Below are 23,783 nucleotides of genomic sequence, written 5' to 3'. Positions count from 1 at the left end.
AAGAAAGAAAGAAAGAAAGAAAGAAAGAAAGAAAGAAAGAAACTGAGGCAAAATACCCTACAACTAGTGAGTGGTGGAGTCAGGTTTTTAATCCAGACAGTCTTGACTCCAGAGGTGATCCCCTTTCTCATCAATGAAGATTGCTATACATTTATGCATTTGTTCCACAAATATTTTCTAATTACCTACTCTTGGTGCCAGCACTAGGGGATGGGGATAGAGCAGAGAGCAATCAGAATCTCTGCCACCATGGAGCTTATGTTTCTAGTCAGGGGAAATAGACAATAAGCAAATAAAGATTTATATGAGATGGCATTAAATGCTGTGGAGAAAAATAATGCAGGGTAGGAAGGATGAGGAAGGTGGGAACAGTGTTGTTATTTTATGCTGGGTAGTCAGAGAAGTCATTTATGAGGTCTCTTTGAGCAGAGACTTGAAATGAGGGAATAAGGCTTGTGGACATCTGGAAGAAGAGTGTTCGCTGTGGTATAAGCCTCTAGTTGTCCCTCAGTATCCATTGTTCCCTTCTTCCTTTACTAATAGAACCCCTTACTTTTATCTGGCCACATGGCCACTGAAAATAAAGATTAGATTTTGCAGCTTTCCTTTCAGCTAGGTGTGTACGTGTGATAGAATAATGTGTGCATTGCCAGATTGTGCCCTTAAGAGTAAGGCTGTGCCTCCCCGTCTTTCCTCCACTGACTGGGATGGGACCTAGCAGACCTAGCCTGCCTGGACATTGAAGATACAGAACTTCCTTGGAGAAGGCAGAACAACTAAAAGGCTGCTGTATTAGCCCTCAAGCATTTCTACTTGGACAGTTATGTAAGAGGAAAAAAGAACTTCTATCAGGTTCAAACCACTGTATTTTGGGATCCTTTTGTTATTACAACATATGTGGTAGGCAGAATTTCAAGATGGTCCTGAATTTCTCACTCCCTGTGTGCATATCCTACATAATCCCTAGGACTATGAGTATGATAGATTCTACTTATGTGATCAGCTTATATTATATGGCATACCTGACTATAAGAAAGGGATATTATCTGGGTGGGTCTGACCTAACCACATGCACTTTTTAAAAGCAGGGAGATTTCTCTGGCTGGATGCAGAAAGATTCCAAGCTTGAGAAGGGGTTGAGGCACTGTTGCTGGCCTGAAGATGAATGGGCCATAAGGCAAGGAAGGTGGGTAGCTTCTAGGACCTGAGCATGGCCCCCAGCTGATGACCAGGAAGGAAACCAGGACCTAGTCCTACAACTGCAATGATCTGAATCCTGTCAACAAGAATGAGCTTGGAAGGGGATTTCTCCCCAGAGCCTCCAGATGAGAACTCAACCCAGCCAACATCTTGATTTCAGGTTTATGATACCCTGAGCAGAGAACCCAGCCAAGCCATGCTGGACATCGATCTACAGAACTGTGACATACTAAATGGGTGTTTGTCTTTAAGCTGCTTAGTTTATGGTAATTTGTTACACAAGCACAGAAAACTTGTACATGTCCTAATTGGTACACAGTAGAGATGTACATATGTACATATGCTCTGGGGTGGGAGCATGCTTGGTGTGATCCAAGCACATCTCAAGTGGAGTGAATAATGAGAGTGTAGAAAGAGAAGGTCCCAAAGGTAATAGGCAGCTGATCACATAGCAACTTGGAGACCATCTGGGGCTTTGGCTTTCACCTGAGGGAATGAGATGATAAGGCATTAGTGAGTTTTGAGCAGAGGAGTGACGAGCTGCCTGTATTTGAAAAGGGTCACTGGCTACTCTGGAAAGAACAGATAGTAGGGGCAAGGGTGGAAGGAGGGAGTCCCATTAAGAAGGCTCTGGAATAATCCAGGTGAGAAGAGAGAGTGACATAGGCTAAGGTTGTAGCACTTAAGGTGGTGAGAAATAGTTGGATTCTGGATAGATTTTGAAGCTATAGCCAATAGAATTTGCTAAAGGAGTCAACAAGGGATGTAGAGTGAAGTGGGAAGGGAGGGAGGGAGAGGGAAAAATCAAAGGTGACTCCAAGGTTTTGACCCAAGTAACCGGAAAAAATGGACGTCATTTTGGGGAAGGCAGTGAAAAGAGCAGGTTTCTTTTGCCCTTGGGAGAGGTGGTAGTTAGGAGGCTGGTTTGGACATTTTAAGATTTTAAGTTTGAGATCTTTATCAGATATCTAAGTAGAGCCAGTAACTAAGCAGATGGATGTACAAATCTGGATTGCAAAACAGAGATGGGACTCTATCATATGCTGAATTTCTTTCCCTTTCTCTCTTTCTTCTTTCTTTTCTTTTTTTTCTCCCTCTTTCCCTTTCCTTCCTTCCTTCCTTCCTTCCTTCCTTCCTTCCTTCCTTTCTCCCTCCCTCCCTCCCTTCTCCCTTCCTTCCTTCCCTCCTTCCTTCCTTCCTTCCTTCCTTCCTCCATCCCTCCCTTCCTCCCTCCCTCCCTCCTTTCCTCCCTTCCTTCCTTCCTTCCTTCCTTCCTTCCTTCCTTCCTTCCTTCCTTCCTTCCTTCCTCTCTTTCTCTCCCTCGCTCTCTTTCTTTCATCATTCAGAACTTCCCACCCTCGATTTTGGGCTTGCTATGATCAAAGATTTTGTCTTATTATGGGTTTTCTTGAGGGGGTCGGTGAGGTGGGGTTGGTGGATATATGGATGGTGTTCGGGTAGGGTCCCAAAGACATAGCTTTTTGGTACCTGGCGCTAGTTTAGACGCTCAGTGAATGGTTAAATAGGCACACGGATTACACCTTCCCACGATTCCCTCAGGGTTGCTACTTCCCCAGATCAACCGCGTCATTCGTTTTCATACCCAGCCAGGCTGATCGCCTATTCCCAAGGTATATATATATATGGGCAGCCAGCAGGTTAGACCTGGGCCGAAGGCAGCCCTTCCCTGCCTTCCTTCTAGCCCCTCGCCCCGCCCTTGTGCGACCCTGGCCCAACACGGACGCCGACCCCTCCCCTTTCCGGCTCCTCGGCTGTTCCGCCGGCGTTCTGGGGTGGGGGCTCAGGCCTCTTGGGACCGTGTAACCGTTTAACAGCTGGAAAGGGATGGAGCTGCGGGTCAGGCCACAGCTTGCAATCCGCTGCCCTTTGCCCCTAGACCACCCTCTCCACTGCCCCCAGGAAGATCCACTCCTCCCGCACTCCCATGGACCTCCCCACTCCCCTTCCCCCTCTCCTCCTCCCCTTCCCTTTCTTCCTCCTCCCTTTCCTCCTTCCGTTCCTCCTACCCTTCCTCCTCCTCCTCCGCGCTTGGTCCTTTGCCACTTTTTCCTCTCCACAATCCCCCCAACCTCATCCCGACCAAGTAGTGCTCTGTGCTTTCTGCCCTCAACAGCCCCCGACAGCCCATGGGCAGATGGGACTGGGGCTTTGCAGCCGCTGAGTGACGACCTGTCTCTCCCCTTCAGGCCATTGCCAGGCTCCACTCCCAGTGACGGTTCCTTGCTGTTACCACGGTTCTCTGAGTGAGCCCTCTACCGGTGTGTCAGTTTGCCTCTGCAAGTGATCACTCCTGTGTGTGCCAGTCTCTCTGTGTGGGCAGCTGTGAGTAGCGTGAGCCTGTGCTTGGGACCCAAGTCCCAGTTCACCAATTTCTCCAACAGGCAATTGGGATGGAACCTCACCAGCACATCAGTCTCTCTTCCCTTCCATTGCTTCCTGTACCCCTTACAGGTGAGGGGAACTGTACCCTGGGTGGTGGGAAGGAACTCTTGTGCAAAGAGGGCCCCCGCCTGTTTTGGGCCTGCTTCTTACCAGAGGCTTTTGGGAAGCTGTAGGGAGAGTTGTCTTCTGCTGTTCTGGCTCTGCCTGCAGCTCCATCCATTTCCCTGTCCTAACTCTTTCCCCTTCCCCCAGCACCTTAGACCCTGACCATCCCTGGCCCAGAGCCTAAGGCCCCTTCTCTTGCTCCTCTCCTGGGCTGGGCCAAGCAGGTGAGACCCAGCAGCCAGGAGCCTGGAACTGGCAATCAGAGCCTGAACAGTGGGCGAGGTCAGTTCGACAGCAGTTGAATGCCCAGCTCCTCTTGGTCTCAGAGCAGAAGGCAGGTCCGTCTCCTGAAGACGCGGCATCTGAAGACCATGAATCCCAGCACTCCGTCTGTGTTCCAGAAGCAGAAGAGCAGCCCCAGGACCATCAGAGGCAGCAGAGGAAGTTCCTGAAGGCAGTGAGCCAGTCACAGCAGCCCACGGTGCTGGAGCTCCTGGTGGCGGAGCTCCAAACTCTGTTCTCAGCTGTGCTGCAGGACGGCAGCCCCGCAGCTTGGCACTACCTGCATGCCGTGCTGCGTCTGCTGCCTCCATATCGTGCACTGCTTGTCGGTCGCCTTGATCTGCTGCCCTTCCTGGAGCAGCTGTCCCACCGGGCCCCCTGGGTCCAATCCCAGTTCCAGCTGGACCTGCTAGATGCCATTGAGCAGGTCTTCCCCCCAGATACCTCTTTGTTAGAGGGTGCCTCCCATATTGAGTGCTGTCCCCAGAAGCAGAAGTTCCATCGTGGGCCCCCACGCCCAGCCTGCCCTTTTGTGCAGGCCCGGTGGGGTGGGCAGCAAGTAGGGGAGGAGTTGGCTACATGGCTGCGACCACTGACACTGCCTGAGCTACAGCACAGCCTGGGTATTGTTGGTGCTCAGGTGGCCCTGAGAGAGGCCTGGTGGCTAGATGGCCTTAGCCTCCTGCCCTTGGCACTGGCGACAGACATCCCCATACAGTATGAATGCAGGGGCACTGACAACGCAGTGGAGGAACCTGTTGGAAGAGCAGAGACTAAGTAAGTGAGGGACCCAGACTGGGGCTTTGAGCGGACGAGAAAAAGAAGCTAGTTTATGGGTTCCTCTAGGGTCACTTGGATGTCTAGAGCCAGATCGCTATTGATTTTAGGCATTAGCCTGACCCCAAGCCATGCTGGTCGAAGCTGCTTCTCTCTTCCTTTTTGTCTGCAAATAAATTGAGTGGTCTTACTGTTCATCCCCATTGGGCAGTGCAGAAATTCATGAAAATCAAGAGTCAGCTATAAGGAAGCCAAAGCTTCAGAAAACAGCTTGAGTTTCCAGAGTGTCCATTCTTTCTCAGATGGTGCTAGAAGCTTCCTTAGTTCTTTTTCTTACTCATTCATAATCCCTGAGCCTCGCCTCTGGGCCCACCCAGGACTGGGTGCTGGATGTTGGGTACAGGTCCTTCCCTCAGGGTGTTCCTAGGTGAGTGCATGTCTGAGGGACCTTCCCACTCATGTCTATGTGAGCTAAGCCAGCCCCAGAGCAGATCAGAGTTGGCAGCACTGCCAAATGGGACTTTCATTCTGACCCTTCCAGAGTCTCTTCCTGCCCTGCCGGTGTGGGTATCCTGGCCCCTTGAGTGCTGATTGTTCCCCCCACCCCCCCATCTGGTTCTCTCAGGATTTCACAATACCTACAGAGACCTCCTCTTCTGAGAGTTCTCTAACTCTAGTCTAAGAATTTCCCCCCATCCTCTGGCCTGATTTTCTAAGTGCTTTGCAGCTTGTCTAGGACATATTCACTGTGTGGGAAGAATAGTAGCTTTACCTTTAATCTAGGTTGGCTTCCTCAGTTTTTGCTGTAAGTTTATGGCTGGGTCAAAGTTTTTCCTAAAAACTTAGAGTCATATGGTGGACAGATAGATAGGCTCCTGGGGCCCTGATGGAAGGGGCCAGTGCCAACAATTTATGTCTTCAATACCCCCAGGAGACTCTTTTTCAAAGACCTGCCCTGTGCTCTGAGTAGGTTTCCTTTCCTGGGAAATGTAATGGAAGTGAGAATGGGCTGAGATGTTAGGAAGGGGTCAAGTTCTATGCCTTCTCATTGAACCTGGTGATAAACCCCTGAGGCCTAGCTAATGTGACTTAATTTGCATGAAGTTCTCCAGGCCTTTTGCCCTAGGCATCCATTCATTCAATAAGTATTATTGGATATCCAAAATGTATCAGGAACTGCTAGATGCTGGAGATACAGAAGTGAACAAAACAGACTCAAATCTCTTTCTTTGGAGTTTTACAGTTAGGAGAGTAGGTATTAAATAAGTTGATACTAGTAAAATATAATTACAAATTGTGGTAAGTGCTAAAAAATCAGAGAATACTGCCTTTCTCCTGGCTGTTCCTCTGTGTGTGTGTGTGTGTGTGTGTGTGTATACAGGTAGGGGAAAGCACATCAGAGGGGTTTGGGTTTAGATTGGAGTTATTAACAAAATATCTTGCAGGTTATGAGGGGAAATAGGAGAGTTTCAATGAGGAGGAAGCAGTTAGTAGAATTAAATGCTACTGAGGCAAGTAAGAAAAATCTGAAAAATATTCATTGGTTTTAGTAACAAGGAGGAAGTTGGTGAGTGTGATTTATTTCAGGGGAGTTTTGTGAGGAGGAAGCCAGATTTTAGTGCATTCAGGAGCAAATGGGAGATGAGAAAGTAGAAATAACATTTTACTATTCTTTCATGAAGCTTGGTTTGAAAGGGAGAGAGAAATAATAGGACAGAAGGAAATAAAAGTGTCTGGATAGGACTCTTAAAAAAAAAGATGGAGAGATGTTCATAGCCCTTCAGGCAGTGCTTGAGCAGTGGGCATTTAATAACTATCTGTACAGTGAATGAGTAAATATAGGCTAACGGTAAGAAAAGGAAGAGCCTGAAGATACATCACGAAGAAGCAATCAGGGATCCATAGCACAAATGGAGGAATTAGTTTTGCAGAGAAGAAAGGACATTGCTTCCTCTCAAGTTGATTAGGAGGGGATTAGGATGGGAGTCTGTGCAGATAACTGTGTGGGAAGGCAGCTGAACTAGAGGAAGTTAGTTCATGGCTGAGAGCCCCAGTTTTCTCTGGGCAGAGAAGGAGGCAGAGAAGGGGATGGGACGGGGGCCTGGCAGGGCTGGGCATAGGGGTAGGTGGAGGCCTGTGGAATAGCAGCTGAAGAGTCTGAAAGAGAGAGCCGCTTGAGGACTTGTATGAAGATATCAGAGCAGAGTGAGCCCATAGTTGAGATTAGATACCAGAAATCCATAGAGGAGCTGATATTCCTGGTTCTGCAATCTTCTGAACCAATTTAGATCATGTAGGACATTAATTGTTGAGGAAATGAAACTTTAAACTGTTACACCATTAAGATGTCCTGATCCAACATCAAAGTTACAAACCCTATTGTTGATACGAATTTTAGAATAGGATTGCACTGTTATCCCTGGGGTACCTTGTTCTGTTTATCTAGGTTTGGGTCAATTAATGACGTTAGTATACTTGACAGATTAAATCTAAGTTTAATTATTCAGATTTTTTGTTTGTTTGGCTCGTGCTCTGAGGTCACTCCAACCAGAATTATTAGTCCAGGTGATTAGTTTTTGGTGTCTTGGATAATTAATTTTCATATCAATTTTGTTGGCTGGTGTTCTGGAAAGGTGAGAAGATTGAGAGCACCAGTGCAGGCTTGAGGGGGACGAAGGATGCACCATTGGATCCTGACTGGAAAGGAAAGGCTGTGAAACTAGAAGTTGGGTGGTGATGGGGGAAGAGCAAGAGTCACAGGCAAAGAGATCATGCAGAGTTGGAAAGCAGGCATAATGGGGCAAAGATAGATCTAGAACCTTAGGAAGGTTCCTATGGAGGAGAAATCCAGGACTGTGGGCTTGCAAGGTGATGAGTTGGGAAAACAAAGTTTTCCTATTACTTTTATTCAGTATTCTGTAATACTGACTTCATAGTAATCACATTAAGTTCAGAATGGTTATTCATGTATCAGAAAGGGAGGGGTTGTTCATACATAGGTCTGTGTGAATATAGCTGTTTGACTATATTTGCCCAGTATGTGAGTACTGTGGGTATAGGTGGTAGACAGGCTCTGGCAAGACCACATCACGCCCTCCTAGGCACCTGATCTAGCTTCTCCTTTCACTGGCTAACAGTGCCAACCTGACCTCCTGCTTGGTCTCTTTTCTCCTGATTTTTTATTGTATAGGCCTCAGCTTGATTCAGAAGTTCCTGGTAAGGAGACCTTCCAGAAGAGAAGCACTAGCTTCTCACCTCAGACTTCCCTCCTGGGTAGCCAGGTGAAGACCATTCTGAAGACAGAGAGATACCTGAAGAAGATCCACTTCCTCTATCTCAATGTAGCTCCCAGCCGGTACTTTAGGTAAGAGGTGTGTCCTGACCCCTTCTACTCTGACCACTCCCTGGTTTCCATCCATGCTGTCTCCTGTCCTTCCTCCTCTCTAGCTGCCTCTCCTCTGTCTTCCAGTTTCCCTCCCTCTTCGCTTCTCAGCCTCCTCCTTTCCATTCTGCACCTCTGTTTTGCTCCCCTTTGCTCTCACAACCTTTGGTTTTAGTCGTCTTCTTCTACTTTTGGTTCTGTCTTCTTTATTCTGTCCTAAGAGGATAGAAACATGTGGTCATAGCCTCAGAAGGGAATTTAATGGTTGTCTCTCCCAACTCCAATACAGGAGTCAGGTGTTTGAATCTTTATAGTGAGACAAAGCTTTGAGTTTGCCAGGGTATCCCCTTCCTTAGACTGAACCAAAATCTGCTTTCTTTTAACTTCTACCTTCTGGTCCTAGTTTTATCCCTGGGGCTATAAAAACAAGTCTCTCCTCCTTCCACGTGACTCAGGAGGCTTTCATTTTCTTCTATGAGCTCTAAAGTTTACATATTTTTTAAAGCCTGATTCAAGTCCCATCTCTTCCCAGAAATAACAACAATTACCATTAATTAAGTTTTTCCAGGCATTGTGCTAATAATAATAAACACATGACGTGTTACTTAACCTTCACCTACCAGGTAGGTGCTATTATTATTTCCATATATGAGATGAGTGCCCTGATGCATAAAGAGGTTAAGTAACTTGTCACAAAGTAAGTGGTAGAAACAGACAAACCTAGGACTGTCTTAACTCAGAAGTCCATGCTCTTAAGTCGTACATCATATATCCTCCCAGAAAGCCTTATTTCCTGCATACACTGCTCTCTTTCTCCTGAGTTTATGTAGCCCTACTGATCCGTATTATCCATGCATTCATTAATCAGTTCATTAACATATTTTCACTGAGAGCATTGTGCCAGTTGTTAAGCAATTGTCTTTTGGCTCTAACTTTCCTCTCCTCTCCCTGCTTCGAGATACTGGGGCTGAGACTCTGCAAACTTTATTCCTCCTTTTTCAGCTGACCACCTGTTAGGTTTGATTAATAGAGGGTGTTAGAAGGAGACTGGACAGCAAGATAAGAGAAGGGTATTTCTCTTTCCCTCGCTTGCTCTTTCTGTCAGTACCGGTCCTTCACCCTGGCGACAGTAGGCACTTCTGAATTAGCTTCTTCATGATTCTGAGCTGGGGGGCCCCTACCCATCAGAGTTCTGCATCTTGACTGCATGGCCCCTCCTCCAAACTCCTTCGGTACCAGTAGGAGCCCAGCAGCATCTCCTTACAAATCCAGATCCCAACTCCACAAGCCCCTCCTCCAGGCCCAGAGCTTCTGAGAATCCAGTTCCTTCCCTTTGTTCCTCTAGTTCTAGAGTTGGCATCGATTCCTGTGGTTATTGTATCTGTGCTATCTCAGTGTTCCCTTTTTGCTTTTCATTTCTTCAACCCATTAAAAAAAAAATGCTGTCTGTTAAATTCACTTTGTTGAAATGCCGAGTTTGGTTTCTGTTTTCCTGATTGGACCCTTACTGATCTCATGAAAGGAAATGAACTTCAAATATGGAATTCTGAGATTGATTTCTCAATGTCTTTGACCTTGAACAGTACTGAACTCTGTGCTAATGGGATATAGGATACTAGGAATCCATGACATGTAGTGACATCAAGACTAATTAAATTATCACTTGTGGCTGAATGTGATGAACTACCTACTGATACCCAGGCGCCACCACACTTGACCGACTGGAGGTAATGGTAATGGTGTCAATGTGGGATGGGGTGCTTACTGGCTGTGGCAGAGAGCTTACACAAGAGAAAATTACAAGCTTAGAACGTGAAACTATCAGCTCCATCATAATCAGAGAAGCAGCACCATCAAAGATAATTAGACACATAGAGAGACAAGAAACCATGAGCAAGAGAACTAAAAAGGCAGTGGATAATTATAGGACCAACATCTGCCAAAGAAGGAAACCCAGTGAAGTGTCTTTAGCATTTGGTGGTGCTTTTCCCCAAACAGAGATGCCTGTCGATTCCAGTATCAGCAATTGTGTGTCAGTTTCACTATCTGTTCCTGAAAGACTGAGAAGAGGAGTTGAGCTTTGCACAGGCACAGACAGCCAAAGATCAGAGGCTGCAGCTTGGGGCCCACACCCAGGAGGGATGTGTTTTCTGCTTCAACCTATAATGTCACCAGGGTCCCAACCCAGAGCCCAGGGCATTTAGCTTCGAGTTCTCTGTTGTGTTCATACAGATGATTTTCATATTTTATTCACTTATTTTGCCTTTTTCTAGTTGTTCTCAAGTGAGGGTGTTAGTTCCAAATTTCTAGTTGTACCATCAGTAAAAGCAGAACCTTGGCATTTATTGTTTCGTTTTGTTTATTTGTCGAGTATCAGGGTTTTTTTCAATGTGTTTGAATTTGCCCAATTTTTCTTGTATTTGCCCTAGATTTTTTTATTACATTTTTTATTTCAATTGTAATATATTTAAGATTCAATGTTATATTGGTATTTTTCCTAGATGTTGATTCATACTCAGAAAGGAATTTATTCCTTTACTTCCTTAGAGCCTTTGCTCAACTGTCCCATCTTCACCCTCCACCTTCCCCTGGCACTGCCAACCTCCTTTGCCTCTGCTTTTCTTCCCCTCTCATTTATTACATTTATCATCAGGGCAGGGATTTTTGTTTGTTGTGTTTAACAATGTATCCTGAGTTTAGAACAGTTTGGCATAGAGTAGAAACCCAGTAACATTTGTTGAATGAATAAATGAATGAATGATCCAGAGTAGGAACAGATTTAAAGGCAGTAAATGATGAGTTCAGTATAGAACTTGCTGTGTTTCATTAAGGCATAGAGTTTGCAATGTTTTGGAAGCAGGTGAATAGTCTCTAGCATCGCTTAATACTCTAACTGATCTGAGCCCTTTGAGGGCAAGGACTATGTAGTAGTTATTTCTCTGTCCTCATCTCCAACACAGTGCTTGGACAGAAGGGAAACTTGATAAATGGTTTAACTAAACTCTATAAAATCATAAATGAGAAGAAGAGGAAAAAAGCAACTTTAAAAAAGGAAAAAAGAAGGAGTAGTGTTCATTAGAAAGGTCATAGGGGAAGGATCCCTTGGGAGAGCCTGGGATCAGTTGGGATAGGAGGCTATCCTGTGGGAATCGAAGAAGCCCAGTGGTTAAGAGGGGTGGCTTGAGTCAGGTAGATTTGGTTTTAAGTCCTATATTTTTCCCTTAACTACCTTGGACAAAGTTCTAACTCCTCTTTACTTCAGAAGAAATAGTTTGGGGGAAAGGGTACTTGGGAAAATCTAGTCACTTTGTCAGAAAGGAAACAAAGCTTTTATATGACTTGATTTAGTGAGTTCATTCTGGTATCTATCTAAACGCTCTTTTTTTTTTTTTTTTTAAGATTTTATTTATTTATTTTGAGAGAGAGAGTGCATGAGAGAGCATGAGCCGGGGGATAGGCAAAGGGAAAGGGAGAGAATCCTCAGGCAGACTCCCCGCAAAGCTGGGAGCCTGATGCAGGGCTCAATCTCACAACCCTGAGTGAGATCATGACCTGAGTCGAAATCAACAGTCGGACGCTTAACTGACTGAGCCACCCAGGCACCTCTCTATCTAAATTCTCTTAAGTCATTTGCTTAATAATGTATTCTAGAAAGTTGAGAGAAGAGATAGAGGAGGGCCATTTTATCTCTTAGACATTATAGGCATAGGACCTGAGACATAATAGCTTTTAAAGGGCTCTAAAATATACTTAATACTTAAAAATATTATTGGTTCCAAGTTATGAAAATAAAACTGCAAAATAAAAATGGATAAATTTGCTTTATTGAATGTGCCCAAACATAGCATTATGCTAACTAGTCTCCTGCAACTAGGTACTATTGTATAGCTGCATATAAATGCCACTTAGTGTGGGATGTAGGTGCATTGTGCCGAAGTAAGAGAACTTAGTAGGATTTTAAGATGGCTCTGGAGGCACTTGTCTGGTTCTCTAGGGTGCAGTTTTCCTCTTGATTTGTGTGTGTCTAGCCTTCTAGTCACCCCCTGCTTTTCCTCATTCTCATTTACTCCAAAGAGCACCCCCTAATGATCTCTGTGTGTTATTTCAGTACCTAGAGATATACATATTTTATCATTTCTAAGATGTACTTTTTCTCACATTTTAACATCTCTGAAATTGTGATGCATCTTACGAATTGGTGGAATCACATTGGCAGCATTTTAAATTTTAGTGTTTCATTAAAAAAGAATGCTGCAGCTTACAACTGATGGCATCTTAGATTTGATAAGATGTAAAGTATCTGGATCTGGAGATACGAATGCCTTAGAACTGGCTAGGTGCCTTTTTCTTTTTTCTCCTCTATCTTTGGCTTCCATTTATTCTTTTTTTTTTTTTTTTAAGATATATTTATTTGAGAGAGAGAGAGAGGAAGAGAAAGCACACACAAGTGTGTGAGTGCGCAGAGGCTGGGGCAGAGGGAGAGAGAAACTCAAGCCGACTACACTGAGCAAGAAGCCCACACTACGGCTTAACACTGGGGCTCAGTGTCACGACCCGGAGATCACGACCTGAGCTGAAACCAAGAATCAGGCGCTTAACTGACTGTGCCATCCAGGTACCCCTGGCTTCCATTTATTCTTAATAATATTTGTTTCCTCAAACAAATATTTAAATATTTAAATATTTAACCTCAGTCGGTTAAGCGGCTGCCTTTGGCTCAGGTCATGACCCCAGTACCAGGCTCCCTGCTTGGTGGGGAGTATGCTTCTCCCTCTGCCTCTCCCCCTGTTCGCGCTCTCTCTCTTGCACGCACGCTCTCTCTCTCAAATAAATAAATAAAATCTTTAACAAAATATCTGTTTCCTTTTTTTAGTTTGAACATCATTCTGCTCTCTTTCCCCTCTTGCAACTCTCCTCTGCCTTCATCCCTGCCTCCGTGTTTCTGCTCTCTCTTCTTTGGTCCCTTCCTGAAGCCTGCACAAGTTCCCAGGGCTCCTGCTGATCAGAGCTCTTTTTTTAAAGGCCCTATAGCCTGATGGTGGTGCCACCAAAGAAGGTGAACCCTGAGCACTACATCTTCTCTCCCTTTGGGATCCTGCATGTGCATCCTGTGGAGGGCAGTGAGACAATGACGCTGGGCACCTGGCACCGCCACTCTGTCCTCTGGCAGCAGCTCCAGTCCATTCCATTCTTCAAATATTGCCTCTTATACAAGGCCTTGACCCGGTAGGTGGTGCTGGTATGGGGTTTGGGGACAAGGGCTGCAGGGAGCAATAGCATGTCACTGCCCTCTGATCTGTAGTTGGAAGAGGAGCGTGACGTTACAGGGGCTCCACCGGTGCCGGACTTTCCTCGGGAAGCACCTGCTCTTGGCTGTGCCCCACTTTGGAGCTGGGCTTCTGCATATTAGCAGGTAGGGTCTTCAAAACGCACTGCCAATGGATGTTTTAAAATTATTTTGACAAAAAGTATTAACGTGCTCCTTGTAGAAATTTTGGAAAACACAAAAAAGCATGAAGGAAAAAAAATCTTTAATCTTAACCACACATAACTAACCACGACAGACATTTTGTTGCAAATCCTTCTAGTCTTTTTTTCTATCACCTATATACAAATGTGGTCATACTTGACATATTGTTAAGTAACCAGGTTTGGTTTTTTTTCTGAATAATGTATTCTGAGCATATCTTCTTGCAATTGTGTATTCCCCACATCAACTTGCCCCAGATCATACAATTATTAACTATTGGATCTGGGGATATACCTTCAGTGTGTGAATCCAAAGTCTCTACTTTTTCCATGGTATCTTTTGGATTCTTTTTTTGGGGGGGTGGGGGACTTAGTTATTCCTATTTTCAGTACTTTTTTTTTACTTTTCCTACGCTCCTCAGCCACTTCTAATTATCTTCTCTGACAGAAGATGCAAACTCAAATGTCTATGGGGCCTGTGCGGGAGCTCTGGAAGAAATGCAGTGGGTTAGGTGCAGTACATTAGGGACTGTGGGGAATGCAATCTGGAGGCTACATGTAAGTAGGACAGTCACTACTCAATTCCAGCTGACTGTTACCACTGGGAATATGGGTACAGCTTGCCAGCTGCCTTATTTTTTTTTTCAGGATTTCCTGGAAATATGCATTTTGTTTTAAAGTGCTTTAATTTTACCTAGTTAACTCAAATTTTTATTAAAACAGTGGGTTGGACAACTCTTAGTGGAACATATGAAAACATTTTCAATCTGAATTTGACCCACAGCCTACCAGTTTGCAACCTTTGCTCTAGGGATCCTCCAGTCTAGCCTAATCATCATGGTATAATTAAAGGCATGAGGGCTTGAAGGCTGGACAGATCTGAATTTAAATCCTGAATACTAGCAAGGGATTTTGCTCTTTGAGCCTCATTTCCTGATATGAAAACTAGGGATGAAGATTTCTACTACACAGCTATGGTGAGAATAAAGTGAGATTGTAAATATAAAATACCATGTTAAATGCCTCTTAATAGGTACCGAATAAAATGACACCCATTATGATCATCCTCTGCTTATTTGGGGTCTTTCGTCTTCTTCAGGTATTTTTAGAGATGTAGAGTTCTCGGAGAGGGTGGGGTGGTAGTGGATAACAGAGGCAGATTTTCTCAGGGATAGCCCATGGAGAAGTTGGAGGTTCACCACCTTTAATCCTAAAACTCATCTGTCCACCTAGACTTTTAGGGCCCTTAGCTTCCTCTATTCCAAGGAAGAAGCCTGTGTAGTCTCTCCTTCTAAGTCAGACTTTGGGATCATTTGACCCTCTCCTAGCAGAAAGGTCACTTAGTATTAACATTTGCACATACCCCAGGCCTTTCCCAAAGAATTCCCCAGCCAGCAACTTCCTCAGCTTGAATTCTTCCAAAGAGCTCTCCAAGAGGAAGCTGTCACTGGAGGTCACTAGGAATATTATGACCCTTCCTGACCTTTGCTTATTCTGAGGTGAGCTGGGCTAGAAAGAGGTCAAAGGTATTCAAGGAAAGAAGGCTGAGATGCCGGCTCTGATGAGCTTCGCCCTTGATCCCAGGCTTTTGCAGGAGCTGCGCTCTGTATCCTGGCTCCCCCAAGAGTCGGATCGATGCTATGAGCTGCTGGACTTGCAGCGGGCTCTAGCCAAGGAGAACCACAAGGCTCTGCGGCTGCTCAGTCGCTGCCTGCACCTCTGCACATCCATCCTGCAACTGGTAAGATGCTCCAGCTTATCGTGACCCTGTTCTCCAAGGTGAGCTTGCCAGAGTTCCAGTGTCCTCTTGGCTTAAGCTTCTCCTGGGATCCCCTGTGTGGTCTGGATGCTGCAGTTGGCTCGCAGCCAGGGTCCTGCGCAGCAACAGCAGTTTCTGTTGTGGAGTGGATGGATCGATTATAGATGGGCAGAGGCTTGGACTCAACCTTTTCCCTAAGGGTTGGTCGTGGCCTTGAGCAGGGAGGAGAAGAAACATAACAATACTTTTTCTTCAGTTGTTTGTGCCGAGGGCATTAGGGAATTTGAAAGTTGGAATCTGGATCTTTTATGCTGCTGGGCTTATCTTTGAACCTATTTGAACCTTTGGCAGGCCACTGTGGCTGGTAGAAGCATCCAGTGATGGCGTCCTTCCTAATTATGCCTACTTTGCATCTGTAGTACATGCCCCCTGCCTAGGGTTCCTGGAGGCCCTGCTGTGTGTTCGTTTCTGTCGCTATCATTTGTTGTCTGTCAGGTAGGGCTGGATATTTACACAGTTGTCTGGCTGATCACCATCTGCAGGGATCATCTAGTTCCGAGAGAGGGGACCCACCCAGATTTTGTGAACATGAGAAATAACGTAGAAGAGGCTCCTTGTGGCTCCTTTAGCCTCCAGACAGTAACAGCTGGACCTGCCATTGCACTGAGCTAAACAGGGCAGAAGGTGGGGGCAAGCTCTTCTACGGCCTTTCTCTACCTCCTAGTTCCTAAGTCCCACTTTTGTTTTAATGTTACAAAACTCGTTATAATTTTTTAACAGTCAGTAGTTTATTTTGTTAATTAAGGTATAATTTATATGCAGTAAACAAATTTTAACTGTGCAGTTTGTTGAAATATTTGCATATATATACATCCATGTAACCACCACCCAGATCGAGATACAGAACATTTCCAATATCTCAGCAAGCTCCCTCGTACCTCTCCTGTCAGTACCCCCACAAAGGTAACCAATACTCTGGTCTTTGTCACCATAGATTTATTTAGTCTGGTTTTGAATTTCATATAAATGGAATCAGCATGGCTGGCCTTTTTTTTCCCACTCAACATAATGTTAGTGAGATTTATCCATAATCTTCTAAGTAGTGATGGTTCACTTTTTTGTATGCTATGTAGTATTTCCCTCTCTGAATGTACCACAATTTATTTATTCTCCTGTTGATGGACATTTGAGTTTGTTCCAGTTTTTGCTATTATGAATAATACTGATATGAACATTATTTTTTTTTTTAAGATTTTATTTATTTACTTGACAGAGACAGAGAGACAGCTAGAGAGGGAACACAAGCGGGGGAGTGGGAAAGGGAGAAGCAGGCTTCCCGGCCAAGCAGGGAGCCAGATGTGGGGCTCGATCCCAGGACCCTGGGATCACGACCCGAGCGGAAGGCAGATGCTCAACGACTGAGCCACCCAGGCGCCCCTGATATGAACATTCTTGTACAAGTCTTTTGGTGGATATAAACACTCATTTGTTTGGAGTATATGTTCTAGGAGTGAAATTGCTGGAATAGGGTATATGTATATTTTGCAGTGCCAAACAGTTTTCTAGAGTGGTTGTACCAGGTTTATATTACCCTAGCAATGTAGGAGATTTCCAGTTGCCCTATGTTCTCACCAACACTTGTATTGTCAGGGTTTTTAATTTTAGCCAAACTCGTATACAGTGGTATCTCATTATCATTTTAATTTGTGTTTCTATGATCACCAAGGTTGTTGAGCATCTTTTCATATGTTTATTGGCTGTTTTGGTATCCTCTTCTGTGAAATGTCTTACTCTCTTGCTCATTTTTAACTGGGTCATCTGTTTTTTTCCTATTAATATGTAGGAATTCTTTATATATTCTAGATATGAGTCCTATGTCAAATATATGTATTATAGATATTTTCTCCCAGTCTGTGGCTTACCCTTTTACTATTTTAATGGGTAAAATTTTACCATTTTTACTATTTTATTTTAGTGGTGTCTTTTGATTAACAGTTCTTAATTTTCTTGAAGTTCATTTTATCAACCTTTTCTGGTTGGTGCCTTTTGAGTCCTGGTTTAAGAAAACTTTGCCTATCCCAAAGTCATGTAGCTATTTTCCAGTTTTCTTCTAGAACTTTTATTACTTTTTCTTTCATATTTAGGTCTATGAGACATTTCAGATTAATTTTTATGTATGGTGTGAGGTAAGAGTCAAGTTTTATTTTTCCTATTTATTGAAAAAAACCCATCTTTTCCCCACTTAATTACAGTGGTGTCTTTTTCTTAAATCAGATGACTATACATGTGGGTCTGTTTCTGGACTCTCTTCTGTCCCATTAGTCTATTTATCTGTTTTTTTAAAAAAATTTTAGTTAAGTTGAATTTAGTTAACATAAATTGTATTATTAGTTTCAGGAGTAGAATTTAGCGATTCATCTGTTGCATATAATATTACAGTGCTCATTACATCAAGTGCCCTACTTAATGTCCATCACCCAGTTACCCCATCCCCCCACCCATCTCCCCTCTAGCAACCCTCAGTTTGTTTCCTATAGTTAAGAGTGTTTTATAATTTGCCTCCCTCTCTGTTTTCATTTTATTTTGTTTTTCCTTCCCTTCCCCTATGTGTATCTATTTTGTTTCTTAAAGTCCACATATGGGTGAAATCAAATGGTATTTGTCTTTCTCTGACTGACTTATTTCGCTTAGCATAATACATTCTAGTTCCATCCATATCGTTGCAAGTGTCTTTTTGTCAGTGTTACACCATCTTAATTATAGTAGCTTTATGGTATGTCTTGATATCTGGTATTATAAGTCCTATAACTTTTTGTTATACAAGTTTTTTATTATACATTTATTATACAACCTATGCTAGGTTCTTTGAATTTCCATATAAGGTTTAGAATCAGCTTGTTAATTTCCACAAAATAATTTTACTGGGATTTTTTATTGGCTTGCTTTAAATTTGTAAATCAGTTTGAAGGAGCATTGATATCTTAATAATATTTCACTTTCTAATTATAAACATGGATCTCTTCATTTATTTTGATTTCTTTAATTTCTCCTACTAAGGTTTTATAGGTTTCCTGTAGAGGTCTTGAATATATTTCATTAGATTTATTACTAGATATTTGATATTTTTTTGTTGCTATTATAAATGGTATTTTAAAATGTTATTGTTTTCTAAAAAATTTTTTTTAAGATTTTATTTATTTATTTGACAGAGAGAGACACAGCGAGAGAGGGAACACAAGCAGGGGGAGTGGGAGAGGGAAAAACAGGCTCTCCGCCAAGCAGAGAGCCCCATGCAGGGCTCCATCCCAGGACCCTGAGATCATGACCTGAGCTGAAGGCAGACACTTAATGACTGAGCCACCCAGGCACCCTAAAATGTTACTGTTTTCTAATAGTTGCTGTACCCTATACAAAAATTAGTTCATGATGGATAAAAGACATAAGTGTGAAAAGAAAATCCAAGAAGCTTCCAGAAGACAGTGTAACATTTTTATTATCTCAAGGTTTTTTAAACAAAATATAAAAAATATAAACCATAAAAAAATCAAGACATTTATGTATACTACAATTAACTTTTTAAAAAGCACCACAGAGTGAAAAGACAAGCAAAGGCAACATGAAGAGCCACTTTCTATGCTGTTGTGTGGGATGGAATGGAACTTGTCCCTGTTGGCAGTCACCCCAGAAGTTGGGGGTGATGTAGGGGAAGGAGAGGATTGGTCATCATCCCACCTGGTAACTGAATTGTTACAGAACCAAGTTTGTACTCTGTGCCCAATAAAAGCTGCCCATTAAATTGTAGCATTACTAAATAACTAAAATTTGAAACATTAAATAAATAATGATATAAAAATGTAAGCATTTGGTAGATAACCTTTATCAATTTTTAAGGATATTTCCATCAATTCTTAGTTTGCTAGGAGGTTTTATCATGAATGAATGTTGAAATTTGTCCAGTGATTTATTTTCTGCTTCTATTTAAATGATTATGGGAATTTTTCTCCTTTAATCTAATATGGTGAACTGTCGGTGTTAGACCACTTTTGCATTACTGGGATAAACCCATTTTCTTTCTTTCTTGTATAACTTTTTATTTTTATATAAGTTCAGATTTATTAGGAGAGTTGCAAGGATAGTATAATAAATTTTCATCTACCTTTTACCCAGATAGTTCGTTTGTCTCCTTTATCATTCATGCTTATTCTTCCTCTATGTATGTATACATTATTTTCCTCAACCATTTGAAAGGTTTAAGTTGCAGATATTAAATTCATTTACCCTTAAATATGCCAGTGTGTTTCTCTTAAGAACAAGGGCACTTTCTTCCATAATTCTAGTATAATTATCAAAAATTAGGAAATTTCACTTTGATACAATTTTTATCTAACTCACAGTCCTTATTAAAAATTTGCAAGTTATTCCAAGAATGTCCTTTATTTCTGTTTTTTTTTCTTGTTTTTTCTTGTTTTCTTGTTTCCAGTCCAGAATCCTGCATTGCATTTAGTGGTCACTTCTCCTTATTCTCTTTCCTATGTCACAGTTCCTCTGCCTTCTTTTTGGTTCCTTGTTTCATCATGGGACAGCTCTACAATAGGGTCTTCATTTCAAGGCCACCTCCCTCACCACATCAGACCAAGAACAGCCTTAGCTGAGCTCTTGCTTGGCAATTTCCTCTTTCCTGTTTTGCTTCCTGCTCTCCCTTAGAGGCTTGTTTCCTGAAGACCATGCCTTCAATAAATCACATTTCCCCAAATTTGTGGGGAATCCAGTCTAAGAAAATTATATTAGACCAAGTTCATTCATTGTTTTATGCAAATATTCTACAGCCACAGTAACTTTAAAAAAAATTTTTTTTAAAACTGGGTATTATTTGTTTCAGGGGTAGAGGTCTGTGATTCTTCAGTCTTATATAATACCCAGTGTTCATTACAACACATGCCCTCCCCAATGTCCATCACCCAGTTACCCCATCCCTCCACCCCTCTCCCCTCCAGCAACCCTCAGTTTGTTTCCGGAGATTAAGAGTCTCTTATGGTTTGTCTCCCTCTCTGGTTTTGTCTTGTTTCATTTTTTCCTCTCTTCCCCTGTGATAACTTTTCTTATCCACTTTATCTTTCAGTTTCTGTGAGATATATGTTAAAAAGCCCCTCTTTTAACTATAGATTTATTAATTTCTCCTTGCTATTCTTTCATTTTGCAACATGTATTTATTTATTTATTTATTTTTTAAAAGATTTTATTTATTCATTTACTTGAGAGAGAGAGAGAGAAACAGCATGAAAGCGGAGAGGGTCAGAGGGAGAAGCAGGCTCCCTGCCGAGCCGGGAGCCCGATGCGGGACTCGATCCCAGGACTCCGGGATCATGACCTGAGCTGAAGGCAGTCGCTTAACCAACTGAGCCACCCAGGCGCCCTGCAACATGTATTTAAAAATCATGTGTGCATCCTCAGTGGTGAGCCAGTTTATCATAGGTGATAAAGAGTCAATTACCTTTGGAACAGTTTCAGAAGAATAGGTATTAATTCTTCTTTAAATGTTTGGTAGAATTCCCCTGGGAAGCCCTCTGGCCCTGGGCTTTTGTTTGTCGGGAGATTTTTGATGACTGCCTCAATTTCCTTAGTGGTTATAGGTCTGGTCAAGTTTTCTATTTCTTCCTGGTTCAGTTTTGGTCATTGATACATCTCTAGGAATGCATCCATTTCTTCCAGATTATCTAGTTTGCTGGCATATAGTTGCTCATAATATATTCTTATAATTGTTTGTATTTCTTTGGTGTTGGTTGTGATCTCTCCTCTTTCATGCATGATTTTGTTGATTTGGGTCATTTCTCTTTTCTTTTTGATAAGTCTGGCCAGGGGTTTATCCATCTTGTTAATTCTTTCAAAGAACCAGCTCCTAGTTTCGTTGATCTGTCCTACTGTTCTTTTGGTTTCTATTTCATTGATTTCTGCTATGTTCTTTATTATTTCTTTTCTCCCACTGGGTTTAGGCTTTATTTGCTGTTCTTTCTCCAGCTCCTTTAGGTGTAGGGTTAGGTTGTGTATTTGAGACCTTTCTTGTTTCTTTTTTTTTTTTTTTAAAGATTTTATTTATTTATTTGAGACAGAGAGAATGAGAGACAGAGAGCATGAGAGGGAGGAGGGTTAGAGGGAGAAGCAGACTCCCCGCTGAGCAGGGAGCCCGATGCGGGACTCGATCCCGGGACTCCAGGATCATGACATGAGCCGAAGGCAGTCGCTTAACCAACTGAGCCACCCAGGCGCCCGAGACCTTTCTTGTTTCTTGAGAAAGACTTGTATTGCTATATACTTTCCTCTTAGGACTGCCTTTGCTGCATCCCAAAGATTTTGAACAGTGTGTTTTTTCATTGGTTTCCATGAATTTTTAAAAATTCTTCTTTAATTTCCTGGTTGACGCATTCATTCTTTAGTAGGATGCTCTTTAGCCTCCATGTATTTGAGTTCTTTCTGACTTTCCTCTTGTGATTGAGTTCTAGTTTCAAAGCATTGTGGTCTGAAAATATGCAAGGAATGATTCCATTCTTTTGGTACCGGTTGAGACCTGATTTGTGACCTAGGATGTGATCTATTCTGGAGAATGTTCCATGGGCACTAGAGAAGAATGTGTATTCTGTTGCCTTGGGATGGAATGTTCTGAATATATCTGTGATGTCCATTTGGTCTGGTGTGTCATTTAAAGTCTTTATTTCCTTGTTGATCTTTTGCTTAGACGATCTGTCCATTTCAGTGAGGGGGGTGTTAAAGTCCCCCACTATTATGTATTGTTGTCGATGTGTTTCTTTGCCTTTGTTATTAACTGCCTTATATAATTGGCTGCTCCCATGTTAGGGGCATAGATATTTACAATTGTTAGATCTTCTTGTTGGATAGACCCTTTAAGTAGGATATAGTGTCCTTCCTCATCTCTTATTACAGCCTTTGGTTTAAAATCTAGTTTGTCTGATATGAGGATTGCCACCTCAGCTTTCTTTTGGTGTCCATTAGCATGGTAAATGGTTTTTCACCCCTCACTTTCAATCTGGGGGTGTCTTTGGGTCTAAAATGAGTCTCTTGCAGATAGCATATTGATGGGTCTTGTTTTTTAATCCAATCTGATAGCCTGTGTCTTTTGATTGGGGCATTTAGCCCATTTACATTCAGGGTAACTATTGAAAGATATGAATTTAGTGCCATTGTATTGCCTGTAAGGGGACTGTTACTGTATATAGTCTGTGTTCCTTTCTGGTCTATGTTACTTTTAGGCTCTCTCTTTGCTTAGAGGACCCCTTTCAATATATCTTGTAGGTCTAGTTTTGTGTTTGCAAATTCTTTCAGTTTTTGTTTGTCCTGGAAGCTTTTTATCTCTCCTTCTATTTTCAAGGACAGCCTAGCTGGATATAGTATTCTTGGCTGCATATTTTTCTCATTTAGTGCTCTGAAGATATCCTGCCAGTCCTTTCTGGCCTGCCAGGTCTCTGTGGATAGGTCTGTTGCCAATCTAATGTTTCTACCATTGTAGGTTACAGATCTCTTGTCCCGAGCTGCTTTCAGGATTTTCTCTTTGTCTCTGAGACTCGTAAGTTTTACTATTAGATGTCAGGGTGCTGACCTATTTTTATTGATTTTGAGAGGGGTTCTCTGTGCCTCCTGGATTTTGATACCTGTTTCCTTCCCCAAATGAGGGAAGTTCTCTGCTATAATTTGCTCCAATATACCTTCTGTCCCTCTCTTTCTTCTTCTTCTGGGATTCCAATTATTCTAATGGTTCGTCTTACGGTATCACTTATCTCTCAAATTCTGCCCTCGTGATCCAGTAGTTGTTTATCTCTCTTTTTCTCAGGTTCTTTATTTTCCATCATTTGGTCTTCTATATCACTAATTCTCTCTTCTGCCTCATTGATCCTAGCAGTTAGCGCCCCCATATTTGATTGCACCTCATTAATAGCCTTTTTTATTTCTACCTGGTTAGATTTTAGTTCTTTTACTTCTCCAGAAAGGGTTTCTCTAATAACTTCCATGCCTTTTTCAAGCCCAGCTAGTATCTTTAAAATCATCATTCTGAACTCTAGTTCTGACATCTTACTAATGTCCATATTGATTAGGTCCCTGGCAGTCGGTACTGCCTCTTGTTCTTTTTGTTGAGGTGACTTTTTCTGTCTTGTCATTTTGTCCAGAGGAGAACAGATGAAAGAGAGAACAAAATGTTAACGGGGTAACAACGTCCCCAGAAAATATACTCTAAACAAATCAGAAAAGACCTGAAGCCGGGGGAAAAGAAAGGGAAAGAAAGAAAAAAGAAAAAGATAAAAACAAACAAAAACAAAACAAAAATAGAATATGATCAAATATGATCAGGCTGGTGCATAGATCAGTGCCACACACTAGATTTTGGACATATTTTGGTCT

The 23,783-nt window shown here is 42.6% G+C and overlaps 1 protein-coding gene across 1 annotated transcript in view; it reads left to right on the top strand.

Moving 5' to 3' along the window:
• The first annotated feature begins 3,611 nt into the window (after window positions 1-3,611).
• The window catches only part of DNHD1 (dynein heavy chain domain 1), a 78,868-nt gene continuing 58,696 nt past the window's right edge, over window positions 3,612-23,783 (top strand). Inside the window, exons 1-6 of the mRNA XM_034995113.1 lie at window positions 3,612-3,672; window positions 3,933-4,767; window positions 7,958-8,131; window positions 13,172-13,375; window positions 13,452-13,562; window positions 15,203-15,359. Coding sequence (XP_034851004.1) covers window positions 3,612-3,672; window positions 3,933-4,767; window positions 7,958-8,131; window positions 13,172-13,375; window positions 13,452-13,562; window positions 15,203-15,359 — 1,542 coding nt within the window. The remainder of the gene's footprint in view (window positions 3,673-3,932; window positions 4,768-7,957; window positions 8,132-13,171; window positions 13,376-13,451; window positions 13,563-15,202; window positions 15,360-23,783) is intronic.

Source organism: Mirounga leonina, unplaced genomic scaffold (assembly GCF_011800145.1).
Source record: "Mirounga leonina isolate KUSES-001 unplaced genomic scaffold, KU_Mleo_1.0 Mir_92, whole genome shotgun sequence".
Classification (NCBI taxonomy): Eukaryota; Metazoa; Chordata; class Mammalia; order Carnivora; family Phocidae; genus Mirounga; species Mirounga leonina.
This window is presented reverse-complemented; position numbering and strand designations above follow the sequence as displayed.